Raw genomic sequence first — 24,308 nt, 5'->3', positions numbered from 1 at the left:
TTGTGGGGGAGTTGAATTTAATTGATTATTTTTTCCTTTTATGTCCAGGTCGGATCATGGGTGGCCACTCCTTTATGATCCTGAGATTGAGAAGATTGCCAAAAGTCTAAAAAAGTAAACCTGAGAAAGAAGGCAAACACATTAAGACAACACTCTATCTACTGCACCCGAGATATAAAGTATGGAGTAAGAGCGCACATTGAGGGAGCTGGCAGACCACCTACCAACCAGTAGCCCCTCTGTATCACTTATCCAGATCTGAACGTAGCTTTCGAGATGAAATATTTCTTAATTCACTTGTTGTCCAAATTCAGAGGTTTAGATAATAAAAAACTGTACAATGATCTCAAGGAATTTCATGTTGTGTACTCAAGCATGAAACTGCATGGAGTTTCTGAAGAGCAAAAAAAACTGAGAGCTTTCTTTTTCTTTTTGGATGATGCAACCAAGGATTAGTTGTTTTACCTATCTCCAAGATCGATCACGACTTGGATAGAGATGGTAAAAGCCTTCCTATATTGTTTTTTTTTCCCGCATTGTGCGTAATTAGAATTAGAAGAGAAATAAATATGTGAAATCTGTCAAAAAGATTCCAAGATTTTGCAGGATTATTAGGAGAGGTTCAAACGATTATCCACAAGTTGTCCACAACATGACATCTTGGAACAATCGCTTATTCACTATCTTTATAAAAGACTATTACCCACGGAAAGAAGAATGTTAGACGTAGCAAGTGGTGGAGCCATAGTGAACAAAATGCCACGTCAAACAAGGGAGTTGATATCGATCATGGTTGCCACCTCCCAGTAATTCAGATCCTGCTGGGACATCCCTTGAAGAGTGAACGAAATAAGTATCTCTACCATTAAGTCTCGAATATCTGAACTAACTCATTTGGTAAAAAAGCATGGCTAGAGAGAATAACCAGCGAGCTCCAGTGTGCGTGATTTGTGCACATATGGGACACCCCACAGATATGTGCCCCACGCTCCAGGATGACGACTAGAAGTAAGTTAACGCAGTGGGTGGCTTCCCAACTCAAACGTAAAGAAGGTATGACCCTTTTTCCAACACGTACAATCTTGAATGGAGAGACCATCCCAACTTTAGCTATGGAGCAAGGCATCAAAACTATTAGCAATACCATATAGGCTGCCCCCACTACTGCATGCAGCGCCTCCCAAATAAGGTATGTCCTTTAAAGATATTGTTAAGTCACTTGCCACTAACATCCAACAATTTTAATAAGAGACCAAAGCTAACATTTAGAATTTAGAGACTCAAGTCAACTAACTCACGACTTTCATGAGTAGGTAAGAACCTCAGGGTAAATTACCCTTGCAACTAGAAGTGAACCTACGACCCAATGTCAATGTCATCACCTTGGGAAGTCGAAAAGAACTATAAGAAAACTCTGTCAAAACAACCCTTGGTTGAGGCTTACAAAAAAAAAAAACGATCCAAAAGCCTTGAGTAAGGCTACCGAGGCCATAACAAATGACAGTACACCTCCTGGTAAGACAGACTCCAATTAACCAATTTTGTATCCAATCAAACCACCTTCCCATAAAGATTTTCCAAGACAAAGAAGGAAAAAGAGGATAAGAAAATCCTGGAAACATTCTATAAAGTCGAAGTCAATCTCCTTCTGGTTGATACTATAAACAAATAGCCAGATATGCTAAGTTTCTAAAAGAATTTTGCACCCACAAGCGAAAACTAAGTAGCAATGAAAAAATAAGTGTGGTGGAGAACATCTCTACTATCATAGAGAGGAATTTACTTCCCAAATGCAAAGAACAAGGTATGTTTGTCATTTCATGCACAATAGGTACCTTGGGCACAAGGAAGGCCATGTGCGATCTCGAAGCTTTTATCAATGTAATGCCCATGTCCCTCTACTCCAAGTTGGGTGGGGGAAAACTGAAAAAAAAAAGGGAGTTATTATCCAACTGGCGGATAGATCCATTGTCTACCCTGAAGGAGTTTTGGAAGAGTGTTAATTTAAGTAGACAATTTTATCTTCCTAGCTGACTTTTATGTGTTAGACATGGGGGATGACAAATCTCAAGGTTCTTTTTATCTCCTGTTAGGCAAAAATTTCCTTACCACTGCTAACATAAAAATAAATGGCTAAGATGGAATCGTTACTATGGAATTCGATGACCAGGTGGTAAGATTTAATGTATATGATGCTATGAAATATCGTGCTAATTTATCTTATGTATGCAACATCGATACTGTTGATATCTTGAATTAAAAGTACTTTAACCTAAACCGTGGAGACGACGTAAGTTTTGCACTTTGCAATAATTTAGATGCAAATAGTTTGCAGATCTTGGAAGAAGACCATGTAGCTAACTAGAGTTTGCAAGAAATCATGTTTGGGTTGGACTCCTTTAAGCGGATAAAAGGTATAATCCCTCACCTTGATCTCCCCATAGCTCACATGAAAATTCCACTTTTTATTGTGTTGGTCCCTAAGATAGAGTTAAAGCTGTTGTCTAAACACCTCAAGTACTTTTTTCTAGGTGAAGGAGAGACCCTTCCGGTGATAACTTCCAATAAACTCAACCAATTTGAGGAAAATAAATTGGCAAGGATGCTCCGTGAATACAAGGAAACCATAGGTTGGATGATTGCCGATATCAAGAGAATTTCACCCCCTACTTGCATGCACATGATTCTATTAGAAGAAGGTATAAACCCAACAGACAAGCTCAAAGGCACCTGAACCCACCGATGATGGAAGTAATGAAGAAAGAAGTTTTGAATCTGCTAGATGCTGGAGTCATCTACCCAATCTCATACAGTTGGTGGGTAAGCCCAGTGCAGGTTCTGCCAAAGAAAATAAGGGTCACTGTGATAGAGAACCAAGAGGGAGAAAAGATTTCGGCAAGAGTGCAAAATGGATGGTGGGTCTGTATTGATTACCGCAAGCTGAATGTCTCAACAAGAAAGAACCACATCTTGTTACTCTTTATTGATAAAATGTTAGAGAGACTAGCTGGCAAAACCCATTCTTGCTGTTTGGATGGCTACTTTAGATTTTACCAAATTCTAGTGGCCCCCGAAGATAAAAAAAAGACCACCTTCACATGCCCCTTCAGGACTTTCGCCAACCGACAAATGTCATTCATTTTTGTAATGCACCCACCACCTTTTAGAGGTTCATGGTCAACATCTTTTCCAATTTTGTGAAAAAAAGCATAGAAGTTTTTATGGATGACTTCACAATCTACTTTTGATGAGTGCCTTAAAAACCTCACGAAGGAGCTTAAGCATTGTCTTAACTGCAACATTATTTTAAATTATGAGAAGTGTCACTCATGGTGGATTAAGGGCTGATTTTGGGACATGTGGTGTCTTCTAAGGGAATAAAAGTTGATAAAGCAAAGGTGCTCATTATTAAATCATTGCCTCACCCAAAAAGCGTACAAAAAATATGATCATTCCTCTCATGCTGGTTTTTATAGAAGGTTCATTAAAGACTTCTCAAATATTACACAACCTCTATGTTGTTTGCTTCAAAAGGATGTCGAGTTTGTCTTTGATGAACCTTACAAAGAAGTATTTGAAACACTTAAGGAGAAGCTAGTGACAGCGCCCATCATGCAGCCACCAAATTGGGACCTACCATTTGAAATAATGTGCGATGCAAGCAACCAAGCAGTGGGTGCAGTACTTGGGTGAAGAACTAAAAAATACCTGCATATAATCTATTATGCCTCTCACATCCTTGACAACGCCCAAATAAACTATTCTACCACGAAAAAAGAGCTGTTTGATGTTGTGTTTGCCTTGAAAAAATTTTGCTCATACTTGTTGAGAAGAAAGGTGATTGTATTCTCAGATCATGCAGCATTAAAATACTTGTTGAAGAAAAAAGAGGCAAAACTGAGGTTAATATGCTGGATACTTCTTCTGCAATAATTTGATCTTGAAATAAGGGATAAAAAGAAGATGGAGAATTTGATAGTAGATTACCTTGGCCGACTGCCAATTAATTGGGAACTCTCCCCGTTAAGCGATGAGTTTCTAGATGAACACTTGTTTACAGTTCAGCAGACAGCCCCATGGTTTGCAGACAGGATCAACTACCTTGTTACCCATGTATTACCTGCCGATCTACCAAGGGTCAAAAAGGAAAAGATAAAAAGATAAATAAGGTAGTACATATGGGATGATCCGTACCTGTGGAAACATTATGCAGATCAGTTAATTTGGAGGTGCGCTCTTAAAATTGAGGCAGGCTCTGTCATAAAATTTTGTCATTCACACATATGCGGGGGCACTTCGAACTCAAGCAAACAGCCTAAAAGATACAAGAGCGTGGTCTGTTCTGGCCATCATTATTCTATTATACATATACCTACTGTAAAACATGTGAAAACTGCCAATGCACTGAAAACATCAGTTGCAGAGATCAAATGCCACTTATACCCATTCTAGTGTGTGAAGTTTTCAATGTGTGGAGCATCGACTTCGTGGGACCATTCCCCTCATCCTTTAGCAATACTTATATCTTGCTGGTAGTGGGCTATATTTCTAAATGGGTTAACGCAAAAGCTATCCCAGCCGATGATGCTAAGGCACTGTCAACTTCTTGAAAACACATGTGATATAATTTAATTTTATAGATACTTTTCGATTTTATTTGAGTTGATTTTGATTGATTTTTGTCATATATGTTTATGGATTGTCTTTGATACTTTTTAGGAATGAATTTGGGACTTGGAAGCAAATTAGAGTGGATTAGAATAAGATTTGGGAGAAAAAGGGTTGAAACATGAAGATGTGAGAGACATGACCATAACACACGACTATGTGTTATGGAGCCAGTGTTTTTATTTTTGAGGAAGAGTATGACACGGCCATGTTCCTGAAAGACACAACCGTGTGCCCTATATTGCGCAGCCATGTGTTAAAAAGGCAGTATTTCTATTTTGCTCGGTGAAAGAGACAGCCGTGGGACGTACTAGATCAGAATATTAAGTCTTGAATGATATAAAAAATGGGTATCCCAAAAAGAAACATAGATGGGAGGAGGAGAAAAGAGAAGACAGCTGCAGACATCAAGAACTTCTTCTAGTAGGTTATTCTAAATCATTTCATGTTTTCTTTAGATTTTCCTTTTATAATTTGTTTTAATATGTGTAACTAAATTTTTTTGTTGGGATCTTTGATGAAATCGTAAGGGATACTTTGTGATTTTCTTATTCAATCTATGAAAAGCTTTTTCTCCGATCCCTATGCGTTATCTTGGTTTAATGCATAAATATCACTTATTTATTGATTTATGATGACTGATTGTTCATTAAAATATCAAGTTACCATAATAGATTGAATGTGAGTAGAGATACTTGACATGATCTGTATATTTAATGATTGAATGTTAATGCATTGATTCATACTAATTCATAGATATATGTGTGTTATTATAAAGTAGGTAGGGTAATTGATCTTGAGAGAGAGATTACTACATGATTGAATAAAATTGGGGGAAAGTTTTGGTTGTGGATTGAATTAAGGAAATTCATAGTTGAACTTAGGGTGGATTTTAAGATCTTAACTGTCGTTATATCTTGATTGTTAATTAATCCTAATTCATTATTTCTTTTTGTTGTTAAGTTTTAGTTTATACTCATTCTCTTAATCGTTAGCCAAATAATATCAATTAGATGTGATTCTAGTAATTGTTATATTAGTTTTCATGGGACGATATTCGAATTTACTACTATAGTACGTGTTCGAACTAGCGCACTTGCTAGGTGAGTTCACATCACAACAAGTTTTTGGTGTCGTTGTTGGGGAACTAATACTAGCAATATTAGAGTTGACTGATTTTTATTAATTTAGTATTTTTACCTTGTTTATTTTGTTTTGCTAACTATTTGCAGGGGGTTCTATAGTGCATGACCATAAGCAGCGAAGAACTATTGATTTTTTGATCTAGAAATTGAGAGAACTTACCATAGACTAAGAGCACAAGTGAAAAGTAGATGACTTCCATCTCGTGTTAAAAATTCATTGAGAAGACGAATAACAACAATGGGTGATGAATAAGAAGGGCGAAAAGAGTGCAGAATGATGGATTATGTTATTCCATCCCTTACTGGAATTGAACCAAGTGTCACATGGCTTGCTGTAGTAGCTAATAACTTCGAGATTAAGCTAGCCATCATCCAGATGATTCAGCAAAGTGTACAATTTTCTAGGTTCCTAGCTGAAGATCCTAATGAGCACATTATTAATTTTCTAGAGATTTGCAACACTTTCAAGCACAATGGAGTGAGCAATGATGTAATCAGATTGAGACTTTTTCCTTTCTCATTGAAGGATCGATTTAAGGTTTGGTTGAATTTGTTACCAACTGGTTCCATCACTACTTGGGAGGATATGGCTTAACATTTTCTAGCCAAGTACTTTCCACCTTCAAAGACAGCTAAATTAAGGAATGAAATCACCACTTTTGCACAAATAGATGGAGAATCATTGTATGAGTCTTGGGATCGCTATAGGAATTTGCTAAGGAGAGTTCCTCACCATAATTTACCTATGTGGCTTTAAGTATAGATAATTCTACAATTGTCTCACCACTAACATCAAGACCATGATTGATGCAGCAGCTAGAGGAACACTAACAACAAGACACCTAAGGCTGCCTACAAGTTGATTGAGGAGATGACAAGCAATAGTTACTAATGGGAGAAGGAGAGATCTTCATCAAGAAAGAATGTCGGCTTACATAGTGTTGACAACTTTGGAGCTCTATCTCCATAAATTAAGGCCCTAATTAAAAAGATAGACAACATGAATATGGTGACAGCACAAGCAGTGCAAGTTCAAAATTTTGAAGTTCAGCGAGGGAATCCTTATTCTAATACTTCCAATCCTGGATGGAGGAATCACCCTAATTTTTCATGGAGCAACCAAAATAATCAGAGACAAGCTATCCTACCAACTTTGCCCCCCATTGAACGAAGGCCAAATATAGAGGATATGCTCGTCAAATTCATGATAGCAACGAAAACTAGGCTACAATGTAATGAAGCCTCAATCAAGAGTCTAGAGAACCAAATTGGGCAATTGACAAAGTTGATTTCTGAGCGTGCTCAAGGAACTTTGCTAAGCAATACAAAGAATAACCCAAGAGAGCATGTGAATGCTATAACATTGAGGAGTGGAAGGCAATTAATGGAAGGGGAAGCAACCAAGAGAACACAAGCAGATGAGAGCAACTCAAACAAGGAGAAAGTTGAAAAAAGGAAGGAGATCAAAAGAATGAGCGACCCAATCGAGGAGGAGAACACTCCAACATTCCATATCCAGGGAGATTAAAGCAACAACAAAATGATAAGCAATTGTATATTAACATTCCGTTGGTTGAAGTCTTAAAATAGATGTCTACCTATACAAATTTTCTAAAAGAGATTCTCTCAAACAAGAGGAAGTTAGAAGATATGGCCATGGTGACGCTTAACAAAGAATGCTCAGCTATTCCACAAAATAAGATGCCACAAAAGTCGAAGGATCCAGGTAAGTTTATTATTCCATGTAACTTAGGTGATCTTTCAATTAAAAAACCATTATGTGATTTAGGAGATAGTATCAATTTGATGCCATATGATACTTATAAGAAGTTAGGATTGGGAGAACCTAAGCCTATTAGGATTACTTTGCAATTAACAGATAGGTTTATCAAAATTCCAGTTGGAATAATAGAAAATGTTCTAGTTAACGTTGATAAGTTCATTTTTCCAATAGACTTTGTGATCTTAGATATGGAAGAGGACTTTGAGATACCAATTATCCTAGGAAGACCATTTTTAGCAACTGCTGGAGCTCTAATTGATGTTTATAATGGTAAATTGACTCTTAGGGTATTTGATGAGGAAATTACTTTTCATATGTCTGAATCCATAAAATATGCACATACTTTAGATGATACATGTTTTATGATTGATACACTTGATTCAGTTGTGCAAGATGTTTTTTAGGAAAATTACTTTAAATATGCATTAGAACAAGGTTTACTAGAAATGAGACCTTAGTTTAATGCACCAAGGAACTTCATATTTAAGGAGATTTGTAGCTCTAGTGAAAAAAAGACAAGCCATTAACTAAGGAACCACCAGACAAGTTGAAATCAAGGTGGTCGGGACCCATGGATAAGGTTGAGCCTAGCTCTTGCCAGGCCAATGTAGGAATAGGTCCTAAATCAAGTTCCATCATAAAGGAGAGATTAGAGCAACTGAGTTGGGGGAAAAAAGAATTGAAGAACATCAAAGGCAAATAGAGCATTATATGATGGCGTACTTTCAACATATAGGATTCCAGCTCTCACCCTACCGCCGTCAGATAATTAGTCTCATTTTTATTTTATTTTATTTTTATTTTTATTTTTTTGTTTATTTTTCAATCTATCTATACCTTTTATATCTTTTAGTTCCCTTCTCTCATTTATTACTAACTTGTTTGCTTAGTTTTCCTTTAGCATTTGTCCATATGGTTTTAGGTTTTTCACAAACTTCACCAAGGGTGCGGTGGATGCTACTCCATCAAAATTTCAGGGAAGTTTCATCTCTTTTGTCGTCATTGTCTTTTATCTTTTTGTTTTGTGAACTATGGGGACATAGTCGCATGTAAGTGGGGGGGGGGGGGGAGTGGTATTCTAATTCATTATATTTGTTGTTATCATCTAGATCTTAATGAAGTTCCATGATTTGATCTTGATGTGTCCTGTTGCGTCATGACTACCTATGATGATAATTATGGCATTAAATTTATATGTACTGGGATAAGATTGGTTGTGGAAACAGTTTAACGATGGAAGTATTTGATTTTATTTAGTTTATTAAAGTTTTAAGAGTTTAGAAGCACAGTTGGTCATAAATGGTTATAGGGTCAGAATCTTCGCAAAAATTACATTATACATATGTGTATTCGCGGTCATCAAATCTGTAACACCCCGCCCATCACTGTGCTAAAATGATTTAGAAACCCTATTTATTCGGGCCTTTGGACGCATTAAACTTAATTAATTTATACTGTTTAATATTTATCGTAATTCGTACTTTTGGTTTATTTTTATTTATTTTATTTTATTTGAAGTCTAACTCATTTAAATTAAATATGAAATTGAGAAAAAAATTGGAAAACAGCGAATCGGGAAGAAAATCTTGCAAGGAGTTAGGTTGTCCGCGCGGGTGCTGGGAATTGTGTGGGCGCATGCACGCACAGTAGCCGCAGGACGTGCACAGAACATACACGTCCCTTCCACACGCACACATGCAGGGGATGTGCACACATCGCCTCCACACGCACTTGCACACGTCCTGTCCACGCACACGGCGCGGAGAGGTTTTCGACCGCCAATCGAGGTAAATTTTCTCCCATTAACTCATTTTTCGATGCTGAGTCCGCCTATGGCTAAACCGGAGCCAAACCACCAGCCAAACGGCTGAAAAACCCAGCCGAAGTCCGGCACCGCCACTGCAACCCCCCTCTGTTTTTACCTCCGTTCGATGCAAATTTTATACCACTATGATCACCGTTCTTTTCTCTACAAGTTGATCGGAGCCAAACATCAAAATGCGACTCACGCCAGAGGAGCCGCCGTACACGAAAGCACCACCGCCGGTAAGTCTCAGTTTTTCGTAATTTTTTTGGCCCACCGAGGGCCCTACGGTTATTTTATCGCAGGGATCGATGCAAGTTTGGCCGAATTCGGACGAAAACGGCCAACCCGAGGCGGATCACCCCGTAGGCGGCGATGCCGTCACCAGAGCACGGTGCAGCCGCCGTGCCGGAATTTCGATATTGGTTGAAAGGGGCCCTAGGTCTGATTTGGGATTTTTTGGGACACGTGTAAGTACCGGTAGTGCGTTCCAGTTTTCCCGAAAAAATTCAGAGAAATTAGATACAGCCCGTAGGCGCACTGTAGAGTCGATTTCAGACTCCGAAATAAGTAAGGACCCCTCACCCTATTTCCTATCACGGTATTAAAGCTTAACAAATAATTAAACGGTATTTTGAGACTTTATAGATGTATAATTGATTGAGGTTGCCAATGGAGCCCGAGTCTGATACAGTGTTGGTCTGTTATTGTTTGATCTATTTTTCAGTATTAAATACAGTATGATGTTTGATGTGTTTATTTTATGGTCTTGTATGCATGAATCATATTTTCTTTTATTATGGTTGGTATTATGATTAACCCGATACTGTGTTGTTTGGTTTGGTGTCTATTACTAGTTTACATGTTGTGTATGATTGGATGATTGCGATCAAGGAAAAAGGAAAAAATGTTATGTGAATTGATAAATGGATAATGTGAACAACCTGACTAGATATTCTGGGAGATGGTGGACGGACTGGGTCCATAGGGAATCCTACCGGGAACGTGGTCTCTCATACCGGACGGGGTATGGAGACTTTATATGTTTTGGCGCCCATACCGGACGGGTTATGGGGACGGCCCGTTTCACCCTCATACCGGATGGGGTATTGAGGTTCATGATTTGGGCGCCCATACCGGACGGGGTATGGGGACGGCCCTGGAATCAGGTTGTAATGTAAATAGTTCACGGGTAGCGGGGACCCCCTATGGATTCCCATGGATACTAGTAGGCTGGTAAAAGAGGAAAATATGTTGTTTAATGATTGAAATGCAAAGGTATGGTAAGTGTTATGTTATAAAGTTTATATGATTTCATGATGATGATAATGTTATTGCCTTCATATGTTGTTTTCATGGATCTCACCGAGGTAAGTGGACAGTAAAGATTTTTATGTTAATAAACGAGTTTGTTATAAATTATGCTCCATTGGTCATTTTTGTTTTCTACCCACCTTTACTTCCGTGGCGGTGAGATAGTGTGATATCTTTACTGGGCTGGTATAGCTCATTCCTTATTTAATCATTTCAGATTAGGAAGACGGTGAAGGGGACGCCTAAAGACTTCATAGTTATATTTATAGTTCTTATTTCGAGTATCTCTTTTAGTTAGTTTGTTCTTTCATGTTTTGAGTACGTTTTTGTTATTGTGTAAGGAATGTTAATAAAATTTTTATTACGCTTCCGCATTTGAGATTTTTAATACATACATTTCATTTAAATTTCTAAGGTCGTTACATTATTCGAGATGTAAACATTGACAATCAACTCATCTTGACTTCATAAAAATAATAAATACTTTGACTATATTTTTATAAAAGTTTTTTTAAAAATTTTAACATAATATAAAATATCTTTATATAAATTCCTTACCTAATCTTGATGATTTAGTATTAGATAATTTTAGTTTTAATTTATAACAAAAAAAATATTTTTTTTACTAAAACAAGATTAAAATATGATTTATCTTAAATTTTGGAAGACTGTTTTATCAAATCTTTCATCTATAAAAAATATTTAACTTACTAATAAACTATAAAGTTGACCATTTGACTTTATATCTTACCTAAATTTATATCTTATCTAAATTTATTTTTTTATTAGAATATAAAGAATAAGATTTTTTATTTAGATTAAAAATTAAACTTTTACTTCTATTTCACGATCATTTGGTGAAGATGATTGTCTCTTATTAAAACTTAAACACGATAATGATGTGATTGAGATTGTTCGAGCAACATGAGCATAATGCACATGAGATTTACGAGTAACAACGAAGACACATCAAAGCTCGAAAAATCTAAACTTTTTTATAATTTAGAAGATATTTTTCACTTTTTTAAAAAAAAAAGGAACAAAAGTCCAAATTTTCATGGGGTTTCTCCTTGATGTAGGATTTCCTATTTGGAAGCAAATTTGGGCAATCCAAGATCACATCATTGAGGCTTCTTTCTTTTCTAGTGGAGTATCTCTTTTAAGTGTTCTTTGATGATGGAGTAGGAGTTGAGAGGGATGGTAGCAATAAAGGGGAAGATAGAGGTTTAACATATGGTTTAGTGAAACACGAGAGGATAAGGAATAAGTTATGTAGGTGGTGAACTAATGGCTGAAAGGGGTAAGTGAAGTAAGGTGTTATTTGCAAAGCCGAAGTAGTAGGGATTGTGTTGGATAGAGAGGAGATGACTTGACAGGGAAGGTGATAGTAGTCTGTGACACATAGAGGATGGAGGGCTTTGGAATTTTGAAATTTCGACTTTGGTGATTTTAAATTAATAATGAAACTGCCGCTCCACTTAGAATATTGTTTGCTAAATTTGTAACCTCTGAGTTTTAAGTCACCTGGTGCGATTGTAATAATCACTTACTTCAATACATTAATCATTCTAACAATCAACCAATCTATCTCCTAATGTGATTTAATGACCACGTCTGTCATCACATTACAGGTATCAAACTAACATTGTAGATTTTAGCAATACAATCTAGATGTGATTATGTGATTTATATAATCACATTTCATGGCACACATACAAACAATACAACATAAATCTAAAGAGATTATTTTAAAGAAAATCTTATAGAGTCTTTAACCATGAGTTCTCTAATTATATAGAACATTAATAAATTTTAAAATAAATTTCCTCTTGATATTCATTTTTTTTTAATGCCCTTGTGATCTTTCATGATTTATTCTACTTTCTTGAGTTATACCTTTCATGTTAATTAAAAAACTTAAATAACATTGCTAGCATAAAAATAAATTTATGTCATTCATTAAAATTAATAATTCAAATAATTTTGTTGAAAAAACATGTTCAAGTCAAGTCTTTGCATTAATTTTTTTTAAATGAGAGCCAAATTTTTTTAAATCAATGTTCTTTTAAACTTTATTTTTGAATCTTTTTTTTCTCAGATCTTATTTCTAAAATCTAATCAAAATTTAAAATGAAAGGTTTATTTTTAAAGTCTTCCAAAAATAAATATATGAAATCTTCCAAAAGTTTAAATTAAAAAAAATTTCTTAAAAATGACCATGTAAAAGCACAAAAATCATTACCATTTTAAAACACACAACGACTAGGAAAATTAGAAAGCATTTTTGGTTTGAAAGCTAGAAGTGATAAAAATAAAAATAAAAATAATTTTCTTTAGCTAAATATTACATTAAAATATTTAATATAATATTTTATTAATTAATTAATCTTATGAATAAGACTTACATTGAAATATTAATAAATTAATATTAAATAATGGTCTCCTCTTCCTAATTCTCTAAGGACATCTTCTCTCCAACTTTGAGTAGAATTTTACCTTCATAATTAGCACATTTTGCAAATGAAAAAATTTGGGAACTTAGATTCCCTGTAAAATTAGGAAAAGTAGTGATTTGGAGTCCAAAAAGGACTAGGGCAACCCAATCGCATGGGTGGGCTGGGTTGCGTGCGGTTTGGGTCGTGTGCCCTTACGAGCTGGGCCACGAACCGTGCAATTAGGCTAGTTAGGCCGCACAAACTTGCTTCTCGTGCTTGGTCGGGCGTGCACATTGGGGGCGAGGTGTGCAACCCATCATCGGTGCACATGGGCGGTGTTACGCACATGCTGCGCATTTTCGGTGCGCATGCCGATGTGCACTGGGCGTGCATATTGGCTTGGTTGCACACCTTGCATGCTTCCTCATGTAGGGGAGGTTCCCATATGTGCTGGTGGGTTCTCTCACACATGCGATGGTCCGCGCATGTCCTAAGGGATCACATGTGGGACACATGCTATTCAAAGATCTCTTTTGAGCCTTGGCCACTTTGGTCGTGAGGTCTCTGGGCCACCTTGGGTTGGGCCATAAATGAGTTTTTCTTCTTGCCTTGTAATTTCTTCATGCCTATGAAGCATTACTTAGCTTCAAATTTTTTTTGGACAAACTTGGCCCACTCCTTAAAATATTCCTATTTAGGAAAATCAGGGATGGAATTACTTTCCTTTTCAGGATACCCCAATTTAAGAAACTAGAATTTACTTTCCTGTTCAGGACGTTCCCATTTAGGAAATTGCAGCTTACTTTCCTGTTCAGGGCATTTCTGTTTAGGAAACGAAACATTACTTTCCCGTTTGAGCCGATCCCATTTAGGAAACAAAGAGATTCTGGACTTGCAGGACCTCTGTGTGCACGTCTGTTGTACTGCATGAGCATGACCTCATGTTGCAGCGAACTCGCAAGTAATTATTCTACAAGAGTCCAGATTTTCATGGAATTCCTCCTTGGTGTAGGATTTCATCTTTGGAACCAAATTTGGGTAATCAAGAATCACATCACTGAGGCTTCTTTCTTTTTTAGTGGAGTATCTCTTTTCCATGTTCTATGATGATAGAGTAGGAGTTGAGAGGGATGGCAGCAATAAAAGGGAAGATAGAGGTTTAACATATGGTTTAGTGAAACACGAGAGGATAAGGAAGAGGTTATATAGCTGGTGAACCAATGGCTTAAAGGGGTAAGTGAATTGAGGTGTTATTTGGAAAGTGGAAGTAGTAAGGATTGTGTTGGATAGAGAGGATATGACTTGACAGGGAAGATGATAGTAGTCTGTTGACACATAGATGATGGAGGGCTTTGGAATTTTGAAATTTCGAGTTTGGTGATTTTAAATTAATAACGAAACTACCGCTCTACTTAAAACATTGTTTGTTAAATTTGTAACCTCTGGGTTTTAAGTCGCCTAGTGCAATTGTAATAATCACTTACTTCAATGCATTAATCATTTTAACAATCAACCAATCTATCTCCTAACATGATTCAAATAATCATGTCTGTTATCACATCACAAGTATCAAACTAACATTACAGATTTTAGCAATACAACCCATATGTGATTATGTGATTTGAATAATCATATTTCATGGCACTCATACAAACAATACAACATAAATCTAAAGAGATTATTTAAAAAAAAAATCTTATTGAGCCTTTAACCATAAGTTCTCTAATTATATAGAAGATTAACAAATTTAAAAACGAATTTATTCTTGATATTCAATTTGTTTTTTTTAATGCCCTTATGATCTTCCATAATTTATTCTACTTTCTTGAGTGATAAGTTTCATGTTAATTAAAAAACTTAAATAACATTATTTGTGTAAAAATAAATTTATGTCATTCATCAAAATCAATAATTCAAATAATTTTGTTAAAAAAGCCTATTCAAGACAAAGTCTTTGTCTTAAATTTTTTTAAAATGAGAGCTACATTTTTTTAAAAACAATGTTCAATTAAACTTTATTTTTCGAATTTTTTTTTCATGTCTTATATCTAAATTCTAGTCAAAATTTAAGATGAAAGGTTTGGTCAAATAAAATAATTCAAGATGTAAACATTGACAATCAACTCATCTTGACTTAATGAAAACAATACTTTAACTAATTTTTTTATAAAAAAATTTTTGAAAAAATTTTAACAGAATATTAAACATCTCTCTATAAATCTTTACCTATTCTTGATGGTTTAGCATTAAATAATTTTAGATTTAATTTATAACAGAAGATTTTTTTTTTTTACTAAAACAAGATTAAAATGTGATTTATCTTAAATTTTAAAAAACTGTTGTATCAAATCTCTCATTTGTAAAAAATATTTAGCTTATATAAAAAACTATAAACTTGACTATTTGTCTTTAAATCTTATCTAAATTTATTTTTTTATTAGAATATAAGGAATAAAATTTTTTATTTAAATTAAAAATTAAACTATTACTTCTATTTTATGATTATTTGGTGGAGATGATTGTCTTTTATTAAAACTTAAACACGATAATAATACGCTTGAGATTGTTAGAGCAACATGAGCTTATTGCACATTAGGTTTCACGAGTGATAATGGAGACACGTCGGAGCTCGAATGTAGACTTATTAATAATTTAGAAGATATTTTTCACTATTTTAAAAAAAAAAAGAAAAGGAACAAAAACATATAGAGACAGATAGAGTTGATATGGGTCGGAGTCCAAATGAGTTCTTAAAGCCCACAAGCTCATATCATTTACATGGTTGCTGCCAAAAAAGAAAAACTGATAGAATTAATATGAGCTTTGCATTTATTTTCCCAACATCATCACCACCATGCATTTTCACTAATACTCCACAAAGATGTTGTTGCTCAGTTCTACTACAATCGTTTCCTCAATGATTCTATTTCCTAAACCTTCCATTCCAGACAGAAAGGTAACATAAACTTCTTTTTTTCTTTTAGCCTATAATCCATCAAAGTAATATTCCAAAATTTGTCTCCATTTTCTAATTTTTGCATTATATTAAGTTGATTCCCCTTACATTTTTTATATTGTCTTTTATATTGGCTTCTACTTGTACGGTTAAAATGATATGAGCTTCTAAATTGTTGGTTACTTTTACTTGGATTATTGGTTTGTCCTGACTTTTTTCTTTCTTTTTTTTTTTTTTTGGCAAAACAATGGAGCACCTTTTGTATTCACTCTGGGACGGAAAAAAAAATGCTCAATGAGATATTTTAATTTGTTCCATAAAGAAAAAATCTATGAAAATTAACTACTTTTGGAGTAAATGGAATCCTAATTGTCTTGAGAATTGATACTCACCAAATTCCCTTTTTAATCTTCACTTCCTCCCTCTATCAGACCTAGAAACAAACCTTCTCCATCTTAGCTTTACACTAACCAATAGGTCAAGGCATCTAACAATCAAATTAATAATTTGTTTGTGTCTAAACTACAGGTACAAGTTTTTTAATCATTTATGCTAAAGGTTAAAATCAATAAACTTGGAAAGCTCTCTTTAAATTCATAAGGTTTGTTTTTAACTTATTTCTTTTTTCGCACTCTTTCTTAACATAGACTAATACCTTTGGTGAAGATTGTGCAATCTATCTAGAGACCCCAACTACTAGTGATGACATTCGCCATCTCCCTTGTTTGCGTAAGTTTCATAAAGATGTGTGAACCCTCCTCTTTTGGTAATTTAAGAAGCATTTCACACTCTTAATTATCAAGTGCTTATGAAACTTGACCAAAGGCTAATAATATGTTAATGTTTGTGGTAGTGCATTGACGGGTAGCTTAGACAGAGATCATCATGTCCTGTTTACAAGTCATTAATAATTTTGAACTAACATTTTCCTGGATTAAATGTAATTCTTGATTTATTTACGTTTTATTGCTTTTGGTATTCTTGTAATAAATTGGGTGCTTGACACCAAAGCATAGATTTTATTATTTTTGAAGAAAATTCCTACTTCAATAGAGAACTATCTTTTAGTCACCCATGAGGTGGCATTGTAAGTTAACGTAAGGTATAATATTCCCCATGAATTTATTTCTGGCATGCCGTAATATTTTGGAAACAAATATGGAGTAATTGATAACCATGTGAAGAATGAACATGCTGATTAACATAAGTGGAACATGAGAAGACATGTTTTTCTATTTTGTGTCAAAAACATTTTAGGTTTTATTGAGATATATGCTAAACTTTCTAATCATATTATTGTGCACCTATTATTTCTTACTTTTTCAGTGATATTATTTTCAAAAGTGGTAAGTGCTATGAATTTACTCTTACCAAACAAAATTTAGAGATTTGTGAAACATGTTCCTATTAGAAATTAACTTTAATAAATCTAATGAGCTTTTATACAAATGTTTCCTCCACATATAAACAAGTTTTTTAAGTTGGTACCATTTCTTTTTCCCAAAAAAAATTAGTATCATTTTTAAAGTACTTATCTTGGCCTTTCTACTATTATCGATTCGCTCAAACAACAATTTTTATTATTGTTTGCAATTGAGTAACTCTTAAATTTCAAAAATAAAAGAAATAATCTCTTCTTATAGTTGGTAAATAAGATCCCAAATATATAACTTAAGCCATTTTAACATATTGAAACAGTAAAGAAAGGAGATGTATTACTATATTTATATTAACCAATTTCGTTTTAGTGAATATTCATTCTTTTTTTTCTCCCAACAAATGATTAATTAAATTATAGAAGTTACAAAAATATAATTAAAAATAAAATAATTGACAAACATTTTAGTTGTGTAGATTTTTAATCATCTTCATAACGAAGAACATCGTAGATTAAATGAGATGTAAGAACCACTTATTGTAACTAGCAATAATAAAAGAAACATACTACCATTCATATTTAACTATAAAACTGAAATAAGTGAAATACAAACTACATTATAACAAGCCTGCTAAAACATCCCCACCAAAATATTTCAGTCGAGGAAAAATGCAATCTTGAATATGTAATGACCCTGAAAATCTAAAAGAAAATATATAATAATTTAAGTGCGGAAGTGAAATAAAAGGTTAAGTTTTACATCCCTTACACAATGACTTAAAAGTACTAAACAAACATTACGAAATGAATTCTCTGAAAGAAACACGAGAAATACAAAAAGTAATGAAGAATAGAAAGTATCTAGCATCTACTCGCAATCTTCCTGCGGATCGAGCTCTGGAATTAGGTCCTCTTGATCTGAAATAGTTAGATAAGGGGTGAGCTACACTAGCCCTAGTAAGGATATCACACTTTATCACCAGCACAGAAGCAAAAGTTAGTAAAAAATCAAAACAACTAATAGAGCACTAAATTTAGCAAATTCGTTTATCAATCGTAAAATGATTTACCATTCATTTACTATTGTGGAATTTATAAAAATAACCTATAAAGACAATAATATCATACAGATCATAACTTCATGCACAATCAGCAACATAGAACATATCATAAATTCATATTCATTAACAATAAACTAAATCATAACTGTTTCTCGTTTCACCAGCCTACTAGTATCTGTGGGGATCCATAGGGGTGTCCCCGCTACATGTGAACCATTTTCCTTAACAATCTCAATTACAGGGCCGTCCTCATACCCCGTCCGGTATGAGTGCCAAATTATCAAGTCTTCATACACCGTCCGGTATGAGACAATATTCACGGTAGGGTTCCCTTTGAACCCGGTCTGTTCACCATCTCCCAAGATATCTAATGAGGCTATCATCTTATCTGTTTATTTGATCACACCCATTTCCTATTTTTTCTTAGTCTCCGTTACCAAATCAAACATATTCACATAAACAAATGAACATGCATCCAGTAATGCAATCATATCTTAAATTCCAAAATCAAACAGTGGTCAACTAAGACAGTAATACATGCATTTAAACCATAAAATAGATAAACCAAATACCATCATGCTTTTAGACTGTAAAATAAATCAACAGAAATCAACAGAGAACAACGTTCGGTTCGGGCTCCATTAGCAATCCGTAATTAATTATGCACATCTATTTAATTTGTACAAAAGACTGTATTATTATTTATTCAAACTTCAAATCTATGATAGGAAATAGGGTGAAAGATCCTTACTTGATTTGACGTCGAAAAACTAAATGGTTTACTGCGCCTACGGGTGATCCTTAGGTTCCCTGAATTTTTTTTGGGAACTGAAACGCGCTTATGGTACCTACAAATATCCCAAATAAACTCAAAAATCAGTCTCAGGACCTACTCAGCTAATTTCAAAAATTTGGCACAGCGGCTCCGTCATGCTCCGGCAACAGTTTTCGGCCGTTTTTGGTCGAATTCGGCCGATTTTGCATCGATTCCTACGAGCACACATGCTAAAGGGCTTCGCTGGGCTGAAAAAAATACAAAAAACAAAAACTCACCGGTGGCAGGGCTCTCCGGTGCGGCGGCTCCTTCGACTCACATTGCGGTCGAGTGTTTCGCTTCGGTCAACCTGTAGAGAAAAAAATAGTGATCACAATAGTGAAAAAATTATACGAAACGGGAATCGGGAAGGGCCTCATTAGAGGCGGTTTATGAAACTCCCTACGGTGGCGCCTCCGGGCTTCAGTGGTGTTTTTCAGTCAATTAGCCGGTTTTTTCACTCTAATTTGGCCATGGGTGGTTTTAAAATTGAATTTCGTACAAAAGGAGAAATTTTTACCATTTTTTGCGGTCGAAAAGGGTTCCGATGCGGCGGCAGGTGGCGGCAGTCGGCTCCTTGGCGGCTGGGTTGTCTTCTCCAGCGAGGGGTTCTGGCAGCTAAGGTTTGGGTTTGGGTGCGGATGGGGTTATTTATACCCATCCGCTTTTGATATGGGTCGTCCATCATTTTTGGTCTGGACTGTCCGATCGCGATTAAATAAGGAGTGAATCTAGGCCATTCATCGCGATTCAATCTGGGTTGTCCGTGCGCGCGGGAACGGTCCTCAGCCGTTCGATCGCGTGCACACGGATCGCTCACGTGGCTCCCCCCTATGTCAGCACCTCTACCACTTGGCACGTCTTAGTTGGTCGGGGCTGCTGACTAGGCGTCTGACGTGGCACAATTTTTTTAAATTGCGTTTTGACCCCGGATTTTTGATTTTTCTTTCAAAAATACCTCCAGAACCCAAATTTTCACCTCTTTTTTTCAAAATTATTTTTAATTTAATCTTTTATCAATTTAGCCAATTTTTTCATTAAATTAAATAAAATAAAATATAATAAAATAAAAAAAATATACTTATTAATAAAAAATAAAAATAAAAAAGTAAAGTTTTAGTTGGGTGTTACAGAATATGTTTTGTGCATTAGATAGCAACTCATTTGCACATGGCAAAATGATTGGAATATTGATCCCTCGGCCCTCACCGACTAGAGCCTACAGCCCATGTCTACTCATGTTCCATTTTTGTCAATCAACATGTTGATCCTTCACATGGTTAGTAATCAATCCATACCTATTCCAGAAACATTAGCAATCAATCCTACCAGTAATTAATTCATGTTGAACGTTAGGTCTTATGTTAATTCAAATAGTTATAAACTTATGATGCCACCTCACGGATGCCTAAAAAATGGTTCTCTATTGAAGTATACACTTTCTTCAATAGCAGAATGTACGCTTTGGTGTCAAGCACACATTTTTTATTACAAAAATACCAAAAGAAAGAAAACATAAATAAATCAAGAATTATCTTTAACCCAGATTGCTTGTCAAACTTAAAATCTCCATTTTTCTCTGCATTTGATTAAAGCACTGGGAATGCTAGTTTAAAGTTTTATATAACTCACAAAAAGGACATGATCATTTCAATTTAAGCAATTGGTCAATGAAACGCCATAAAAATGTGAAAACACAATTAAACGTTTGATAATTAATAGTGTGAAATGCTTTCTAGAATTCCTTCTGACACAAGTATCTCAATTCTCCTTTGGGAGATGTGACCTAATCTCTTGTGTAATGAAGTAGAATTCTCCTTAGTTAATTTTCTCTTTATACCTCTTGTACCAACAAGCAATGATTCATTATAAGAAACAATTGTATTAAGCAAATAAAGATTATGATATACTGATAAAAAATCAGAACCAACCAGATTTGAATTAAAAAAAAAAACCTAAATTCTTCATTTTCAAATGAACATGAATAACCAAATTTGTCCAATACAAGAACAGAAATCACATTTCGTTTAAACGATGGTACAATAAAAGCTTCTTCTAAATCCAAATAAAATTCAGTCTTAAACAACAATCTAAATTTGCCAATTACTTCCACCTTAACTAGTTTTCCATCGCTTACATAAATAAATCTGGCATCATCACTTGGCTTGCAATAATGAAGGCAACCCTGCATAAATACACTGATGTGAGTTGTGACATAAGAATCTATCCATCAAGTGTGTGTAAGTACAGAAGGTAAATTAACCTTAGAATAAACAAAATTAAAAAGCATACATTTCTTTACGCTCCACGCATAATAGTTAGCACATTGCTTCTTCTGGTGTCCAGAGCTTTACAAAAGAAACAAATATTTTTTGTGTGAACCTTCTGTTGCTTCTTCTGTTGCACTGGAACTACAACAAATTTACCTATTTTCTTTTTTTGAGTCTTTCCTCCTCCTGAACACAATGTGAAATAAACTCATTTAGATTCCATGATTCTTTCTGACAGTTGTATGTCACCTTAAAATGATTGAACTATAATGGAAGAAAAATCAAAACAAAGTACACAAATACATCTTTTGATAATTCCACTCTTAGTGCCTTGAGTTTCGTATACACATGTGATATCTCCATTATGTGCTCTTTAATGTTTCCATTTCCCTTATACCTCATGGAAACAAAAATCGACAAAAGTCATGCCTCGGCCTTATCACTTCTGACGAAGCGTTGTTCTAGAGAATGAAGGAAATCTCTAACTGTTGTGATCTCATCGGACATAATGCCCCGAAAAACCTCTAGAATGGTATATTCCATAACCAACATACACATACGATTTGACCGATCCTATCTTTCAAACTCTATTTCCTTAGAGATACTGTTAGGAGTAATTGGATCAAGTTGATCAACCCGTAAAGTCTAATCTAGATCTATAACTCCAAGTACAAGTTGAACATTATTCTTCCATTGTGTGAAGTTTGTGCCATTCAACATTGGGATGGAATTATCATTCACAGTGATATTTCCAGTAGAAAAGGAAATTGAACAGAGAACATACAAAAAATAAATTAATTGATACTCGCATAAAACTGTAAATCATAAAATTTGACAATGAATTTTAAATAAAGATATATTTCCATCTCAAGATACCGAACACTTTATTAACATTCTATCTTTGAACAGAATTTTAATTTGTAAGTATTACCTTGTAATAATAATTAAATACAGATAGTAGAAAGACATCAAACAATATATCTTCCTTTGGGCCGATTAAAAGTTTACATGTTATACTGAATAATTATCACGTATTCATTATCACAAAAATAAAATACAATAATGTTAAATATTAACCTTTTTTTGGGTCGACTAATATTTACATAAATTACACATACACAACTGTTTATATTATTAAATAAATAAATTATTCACAAGAGATGTCACTTTGGTGACATGTGTAAATTAATTTATTTCAATATATATATATGTACATACCAATATTAAAATTCAAAATTAAAACCAAATTTAAACTGAATTAGGAAAAAAATCAACCATAAAATGACCAAAAATGTCCTTAAAAATTTTTTTTAGTCAAAAGCTGACTGTTGACCGATCAAAGTCAAAAGCTGACTGTTTTCCGATCAAAGTCAACATTGATAGTTGACTATTGACCAATCAACCATTGACCGGTCGACCGTTGCCTATTGACCGTTCAATCATTGACTGGGTTGGGTCAATATTCGTCGGGTCCAGGCCGAGTTAAGTCCAATCGGGTTGGGTTCAGTTGGCCCAGCCCAAACCTGCCTGGGTTTTAGCCCAACCGAATGGGCCTCTCTCTTTTTTCTTTATTTCTCCTTTTTCTTTTCTTGTGGACCAAGCCCAAATAACTTAATTTTAAAACACAAAAATAAAAACCCAACAAGCCCAAAACCCCTTGTTTTTTCTCTCCTTCCTCATGCAGCCTGTAACGGCTGCTTTATTAATTGCTACAGTAACGGCTGGAATTTTTCAGTCGTTATGCACGTAATTCAGTAGCCGAAACGACTGTTGAACGATTGCATTAACTGTCGAGCTTTCTTCCTCATGCAGTGATGGTAAACTGTTGCTTTTCCTTTCTTGTTTTTCTGCTTCATATATATATGTATATACATCCGCAATATACATATATAATACTTAACTTCTGCATATATATATATATATTTAATCTTTTCCATATATATATCTCTAATATATATATATTTCTAATCCTTATATAGATACATATATACATATATATATATATTTCTACATATATATATATATATATGAATTCAACTAAATAAAAATAAAATCCAAAACATGAAATTTTGAATCTAAAATGGAAAATTACATAATAAAAAAAAATTTTCTCAAAAATACAATACAAGAGATTGTTCTAATACCAATTATTAATAAAAAAAAAATTTCTCAAAAATACAATACAAGAGATTGTTCTGATACCAATTATTAGAATAAAAAAATTCTTTTTGAATTCGTAGATATGTAAAATTAAATATACAATCTTATTCTGAATTAATAAAAAATATAAACAAAAGTATATCTGGATTCATTGTGGAAGAATTATTTGTGTCCAACGGTAGAATCTTCTAAATCAACACGGTGTCTTAAAACTAGTTTTTTTCTGGTGACAGAATTTTAGAAAAATACAATGACAATCTTGTGATTCGAGAACTATAACCACCTTTTATATCAATACACTTTTACAATTTCCATTTCGTCCATCATAAAATAAGAAATTACAAAAATAGTATCTGCACATTACAAACCTATATTTAAACCTGATACATTAAATCCTAATATTATTTAACCAAATTTGATCACTTTTAAACGCACCCATTAAATTGATAGCCTGTACCAAAACCCACATTAAGCAATATGTTAGAAAAAACCCAACAAGAGTGTGAAAAAGAAACAAGTT

General features: G+C 34.4%; 1 protein-coding gene, 1 long non-coding RNA gene and 1 other non-coding gene across 3 annotated transcripts; 1 reads left to right on the top strand and 2 right to left on the bottom strand.

The window, feature by feature from the left end:
- Positions 1 to 370: 370 nt before the first annotated feature.
- Positions 371 to 4,571, bottom strand: LOC148266845 (uncharacterized). The gene is made up of 3 exons (XR_015817942.1): positions 4,195 to 4,571; positions 2,429 to 4,120; positions 371 to 1,923 (listed from the first exon to the last, which is right to left on the bottom strand). It is a non-coding gene; the product is annotated as an uncharacterized LOC148266845 (long non-coding RNA).
- A 1,876-nt stretch (positions 4,572 to 6,447) lies between these two features.
- LOC148266844 (small nucleolar RNA R71) lies at positions 6,448 to 6,554 on the bottom strand. Its single transcript, XR_015818190.1, has one exon. It is a non-coding gene; the product is annotated as a small nucleolar RNA R71 (small nucleolar RNA).
- Positions 6,555 to 7,463: 909 nt separating this feature from the next.
- On the top strand, positions 7,464 to 8,000 carry LOC148266843 (uncharacterized). The gene is made up of 2 exons (XM_088216070.1): positions 7,464 to 7,539; positions 7,603 to 8,000. Exons 1-2 carry the CDS (start codon positions 7,464 to 7,466, stop codon positions 7,998 to 8,000), a joined length of 474 nt encoding a protein of 157 aa, XP_088072196.1.
- Positions 8,001 to 24,308: the final 16,308 nt, after the last annotated feature.

Source organism: Carica papaya, chromosome 3, assembly GCF_054855325.1.
Source record: "Carica papaya isolate Zhongbai chromosome 3, ASM5485532v1, whole genome shotgun sequence".
Lineage (NCBI taxonomy): Eukaryota > Viridiplantae > Streptophyta > Magnoliopsida > Brassicales > Caricaceae > Carica > Carica papaya.
This window is presented reverse-complemented; position numbering and strand designations above follow the sequence as displayed.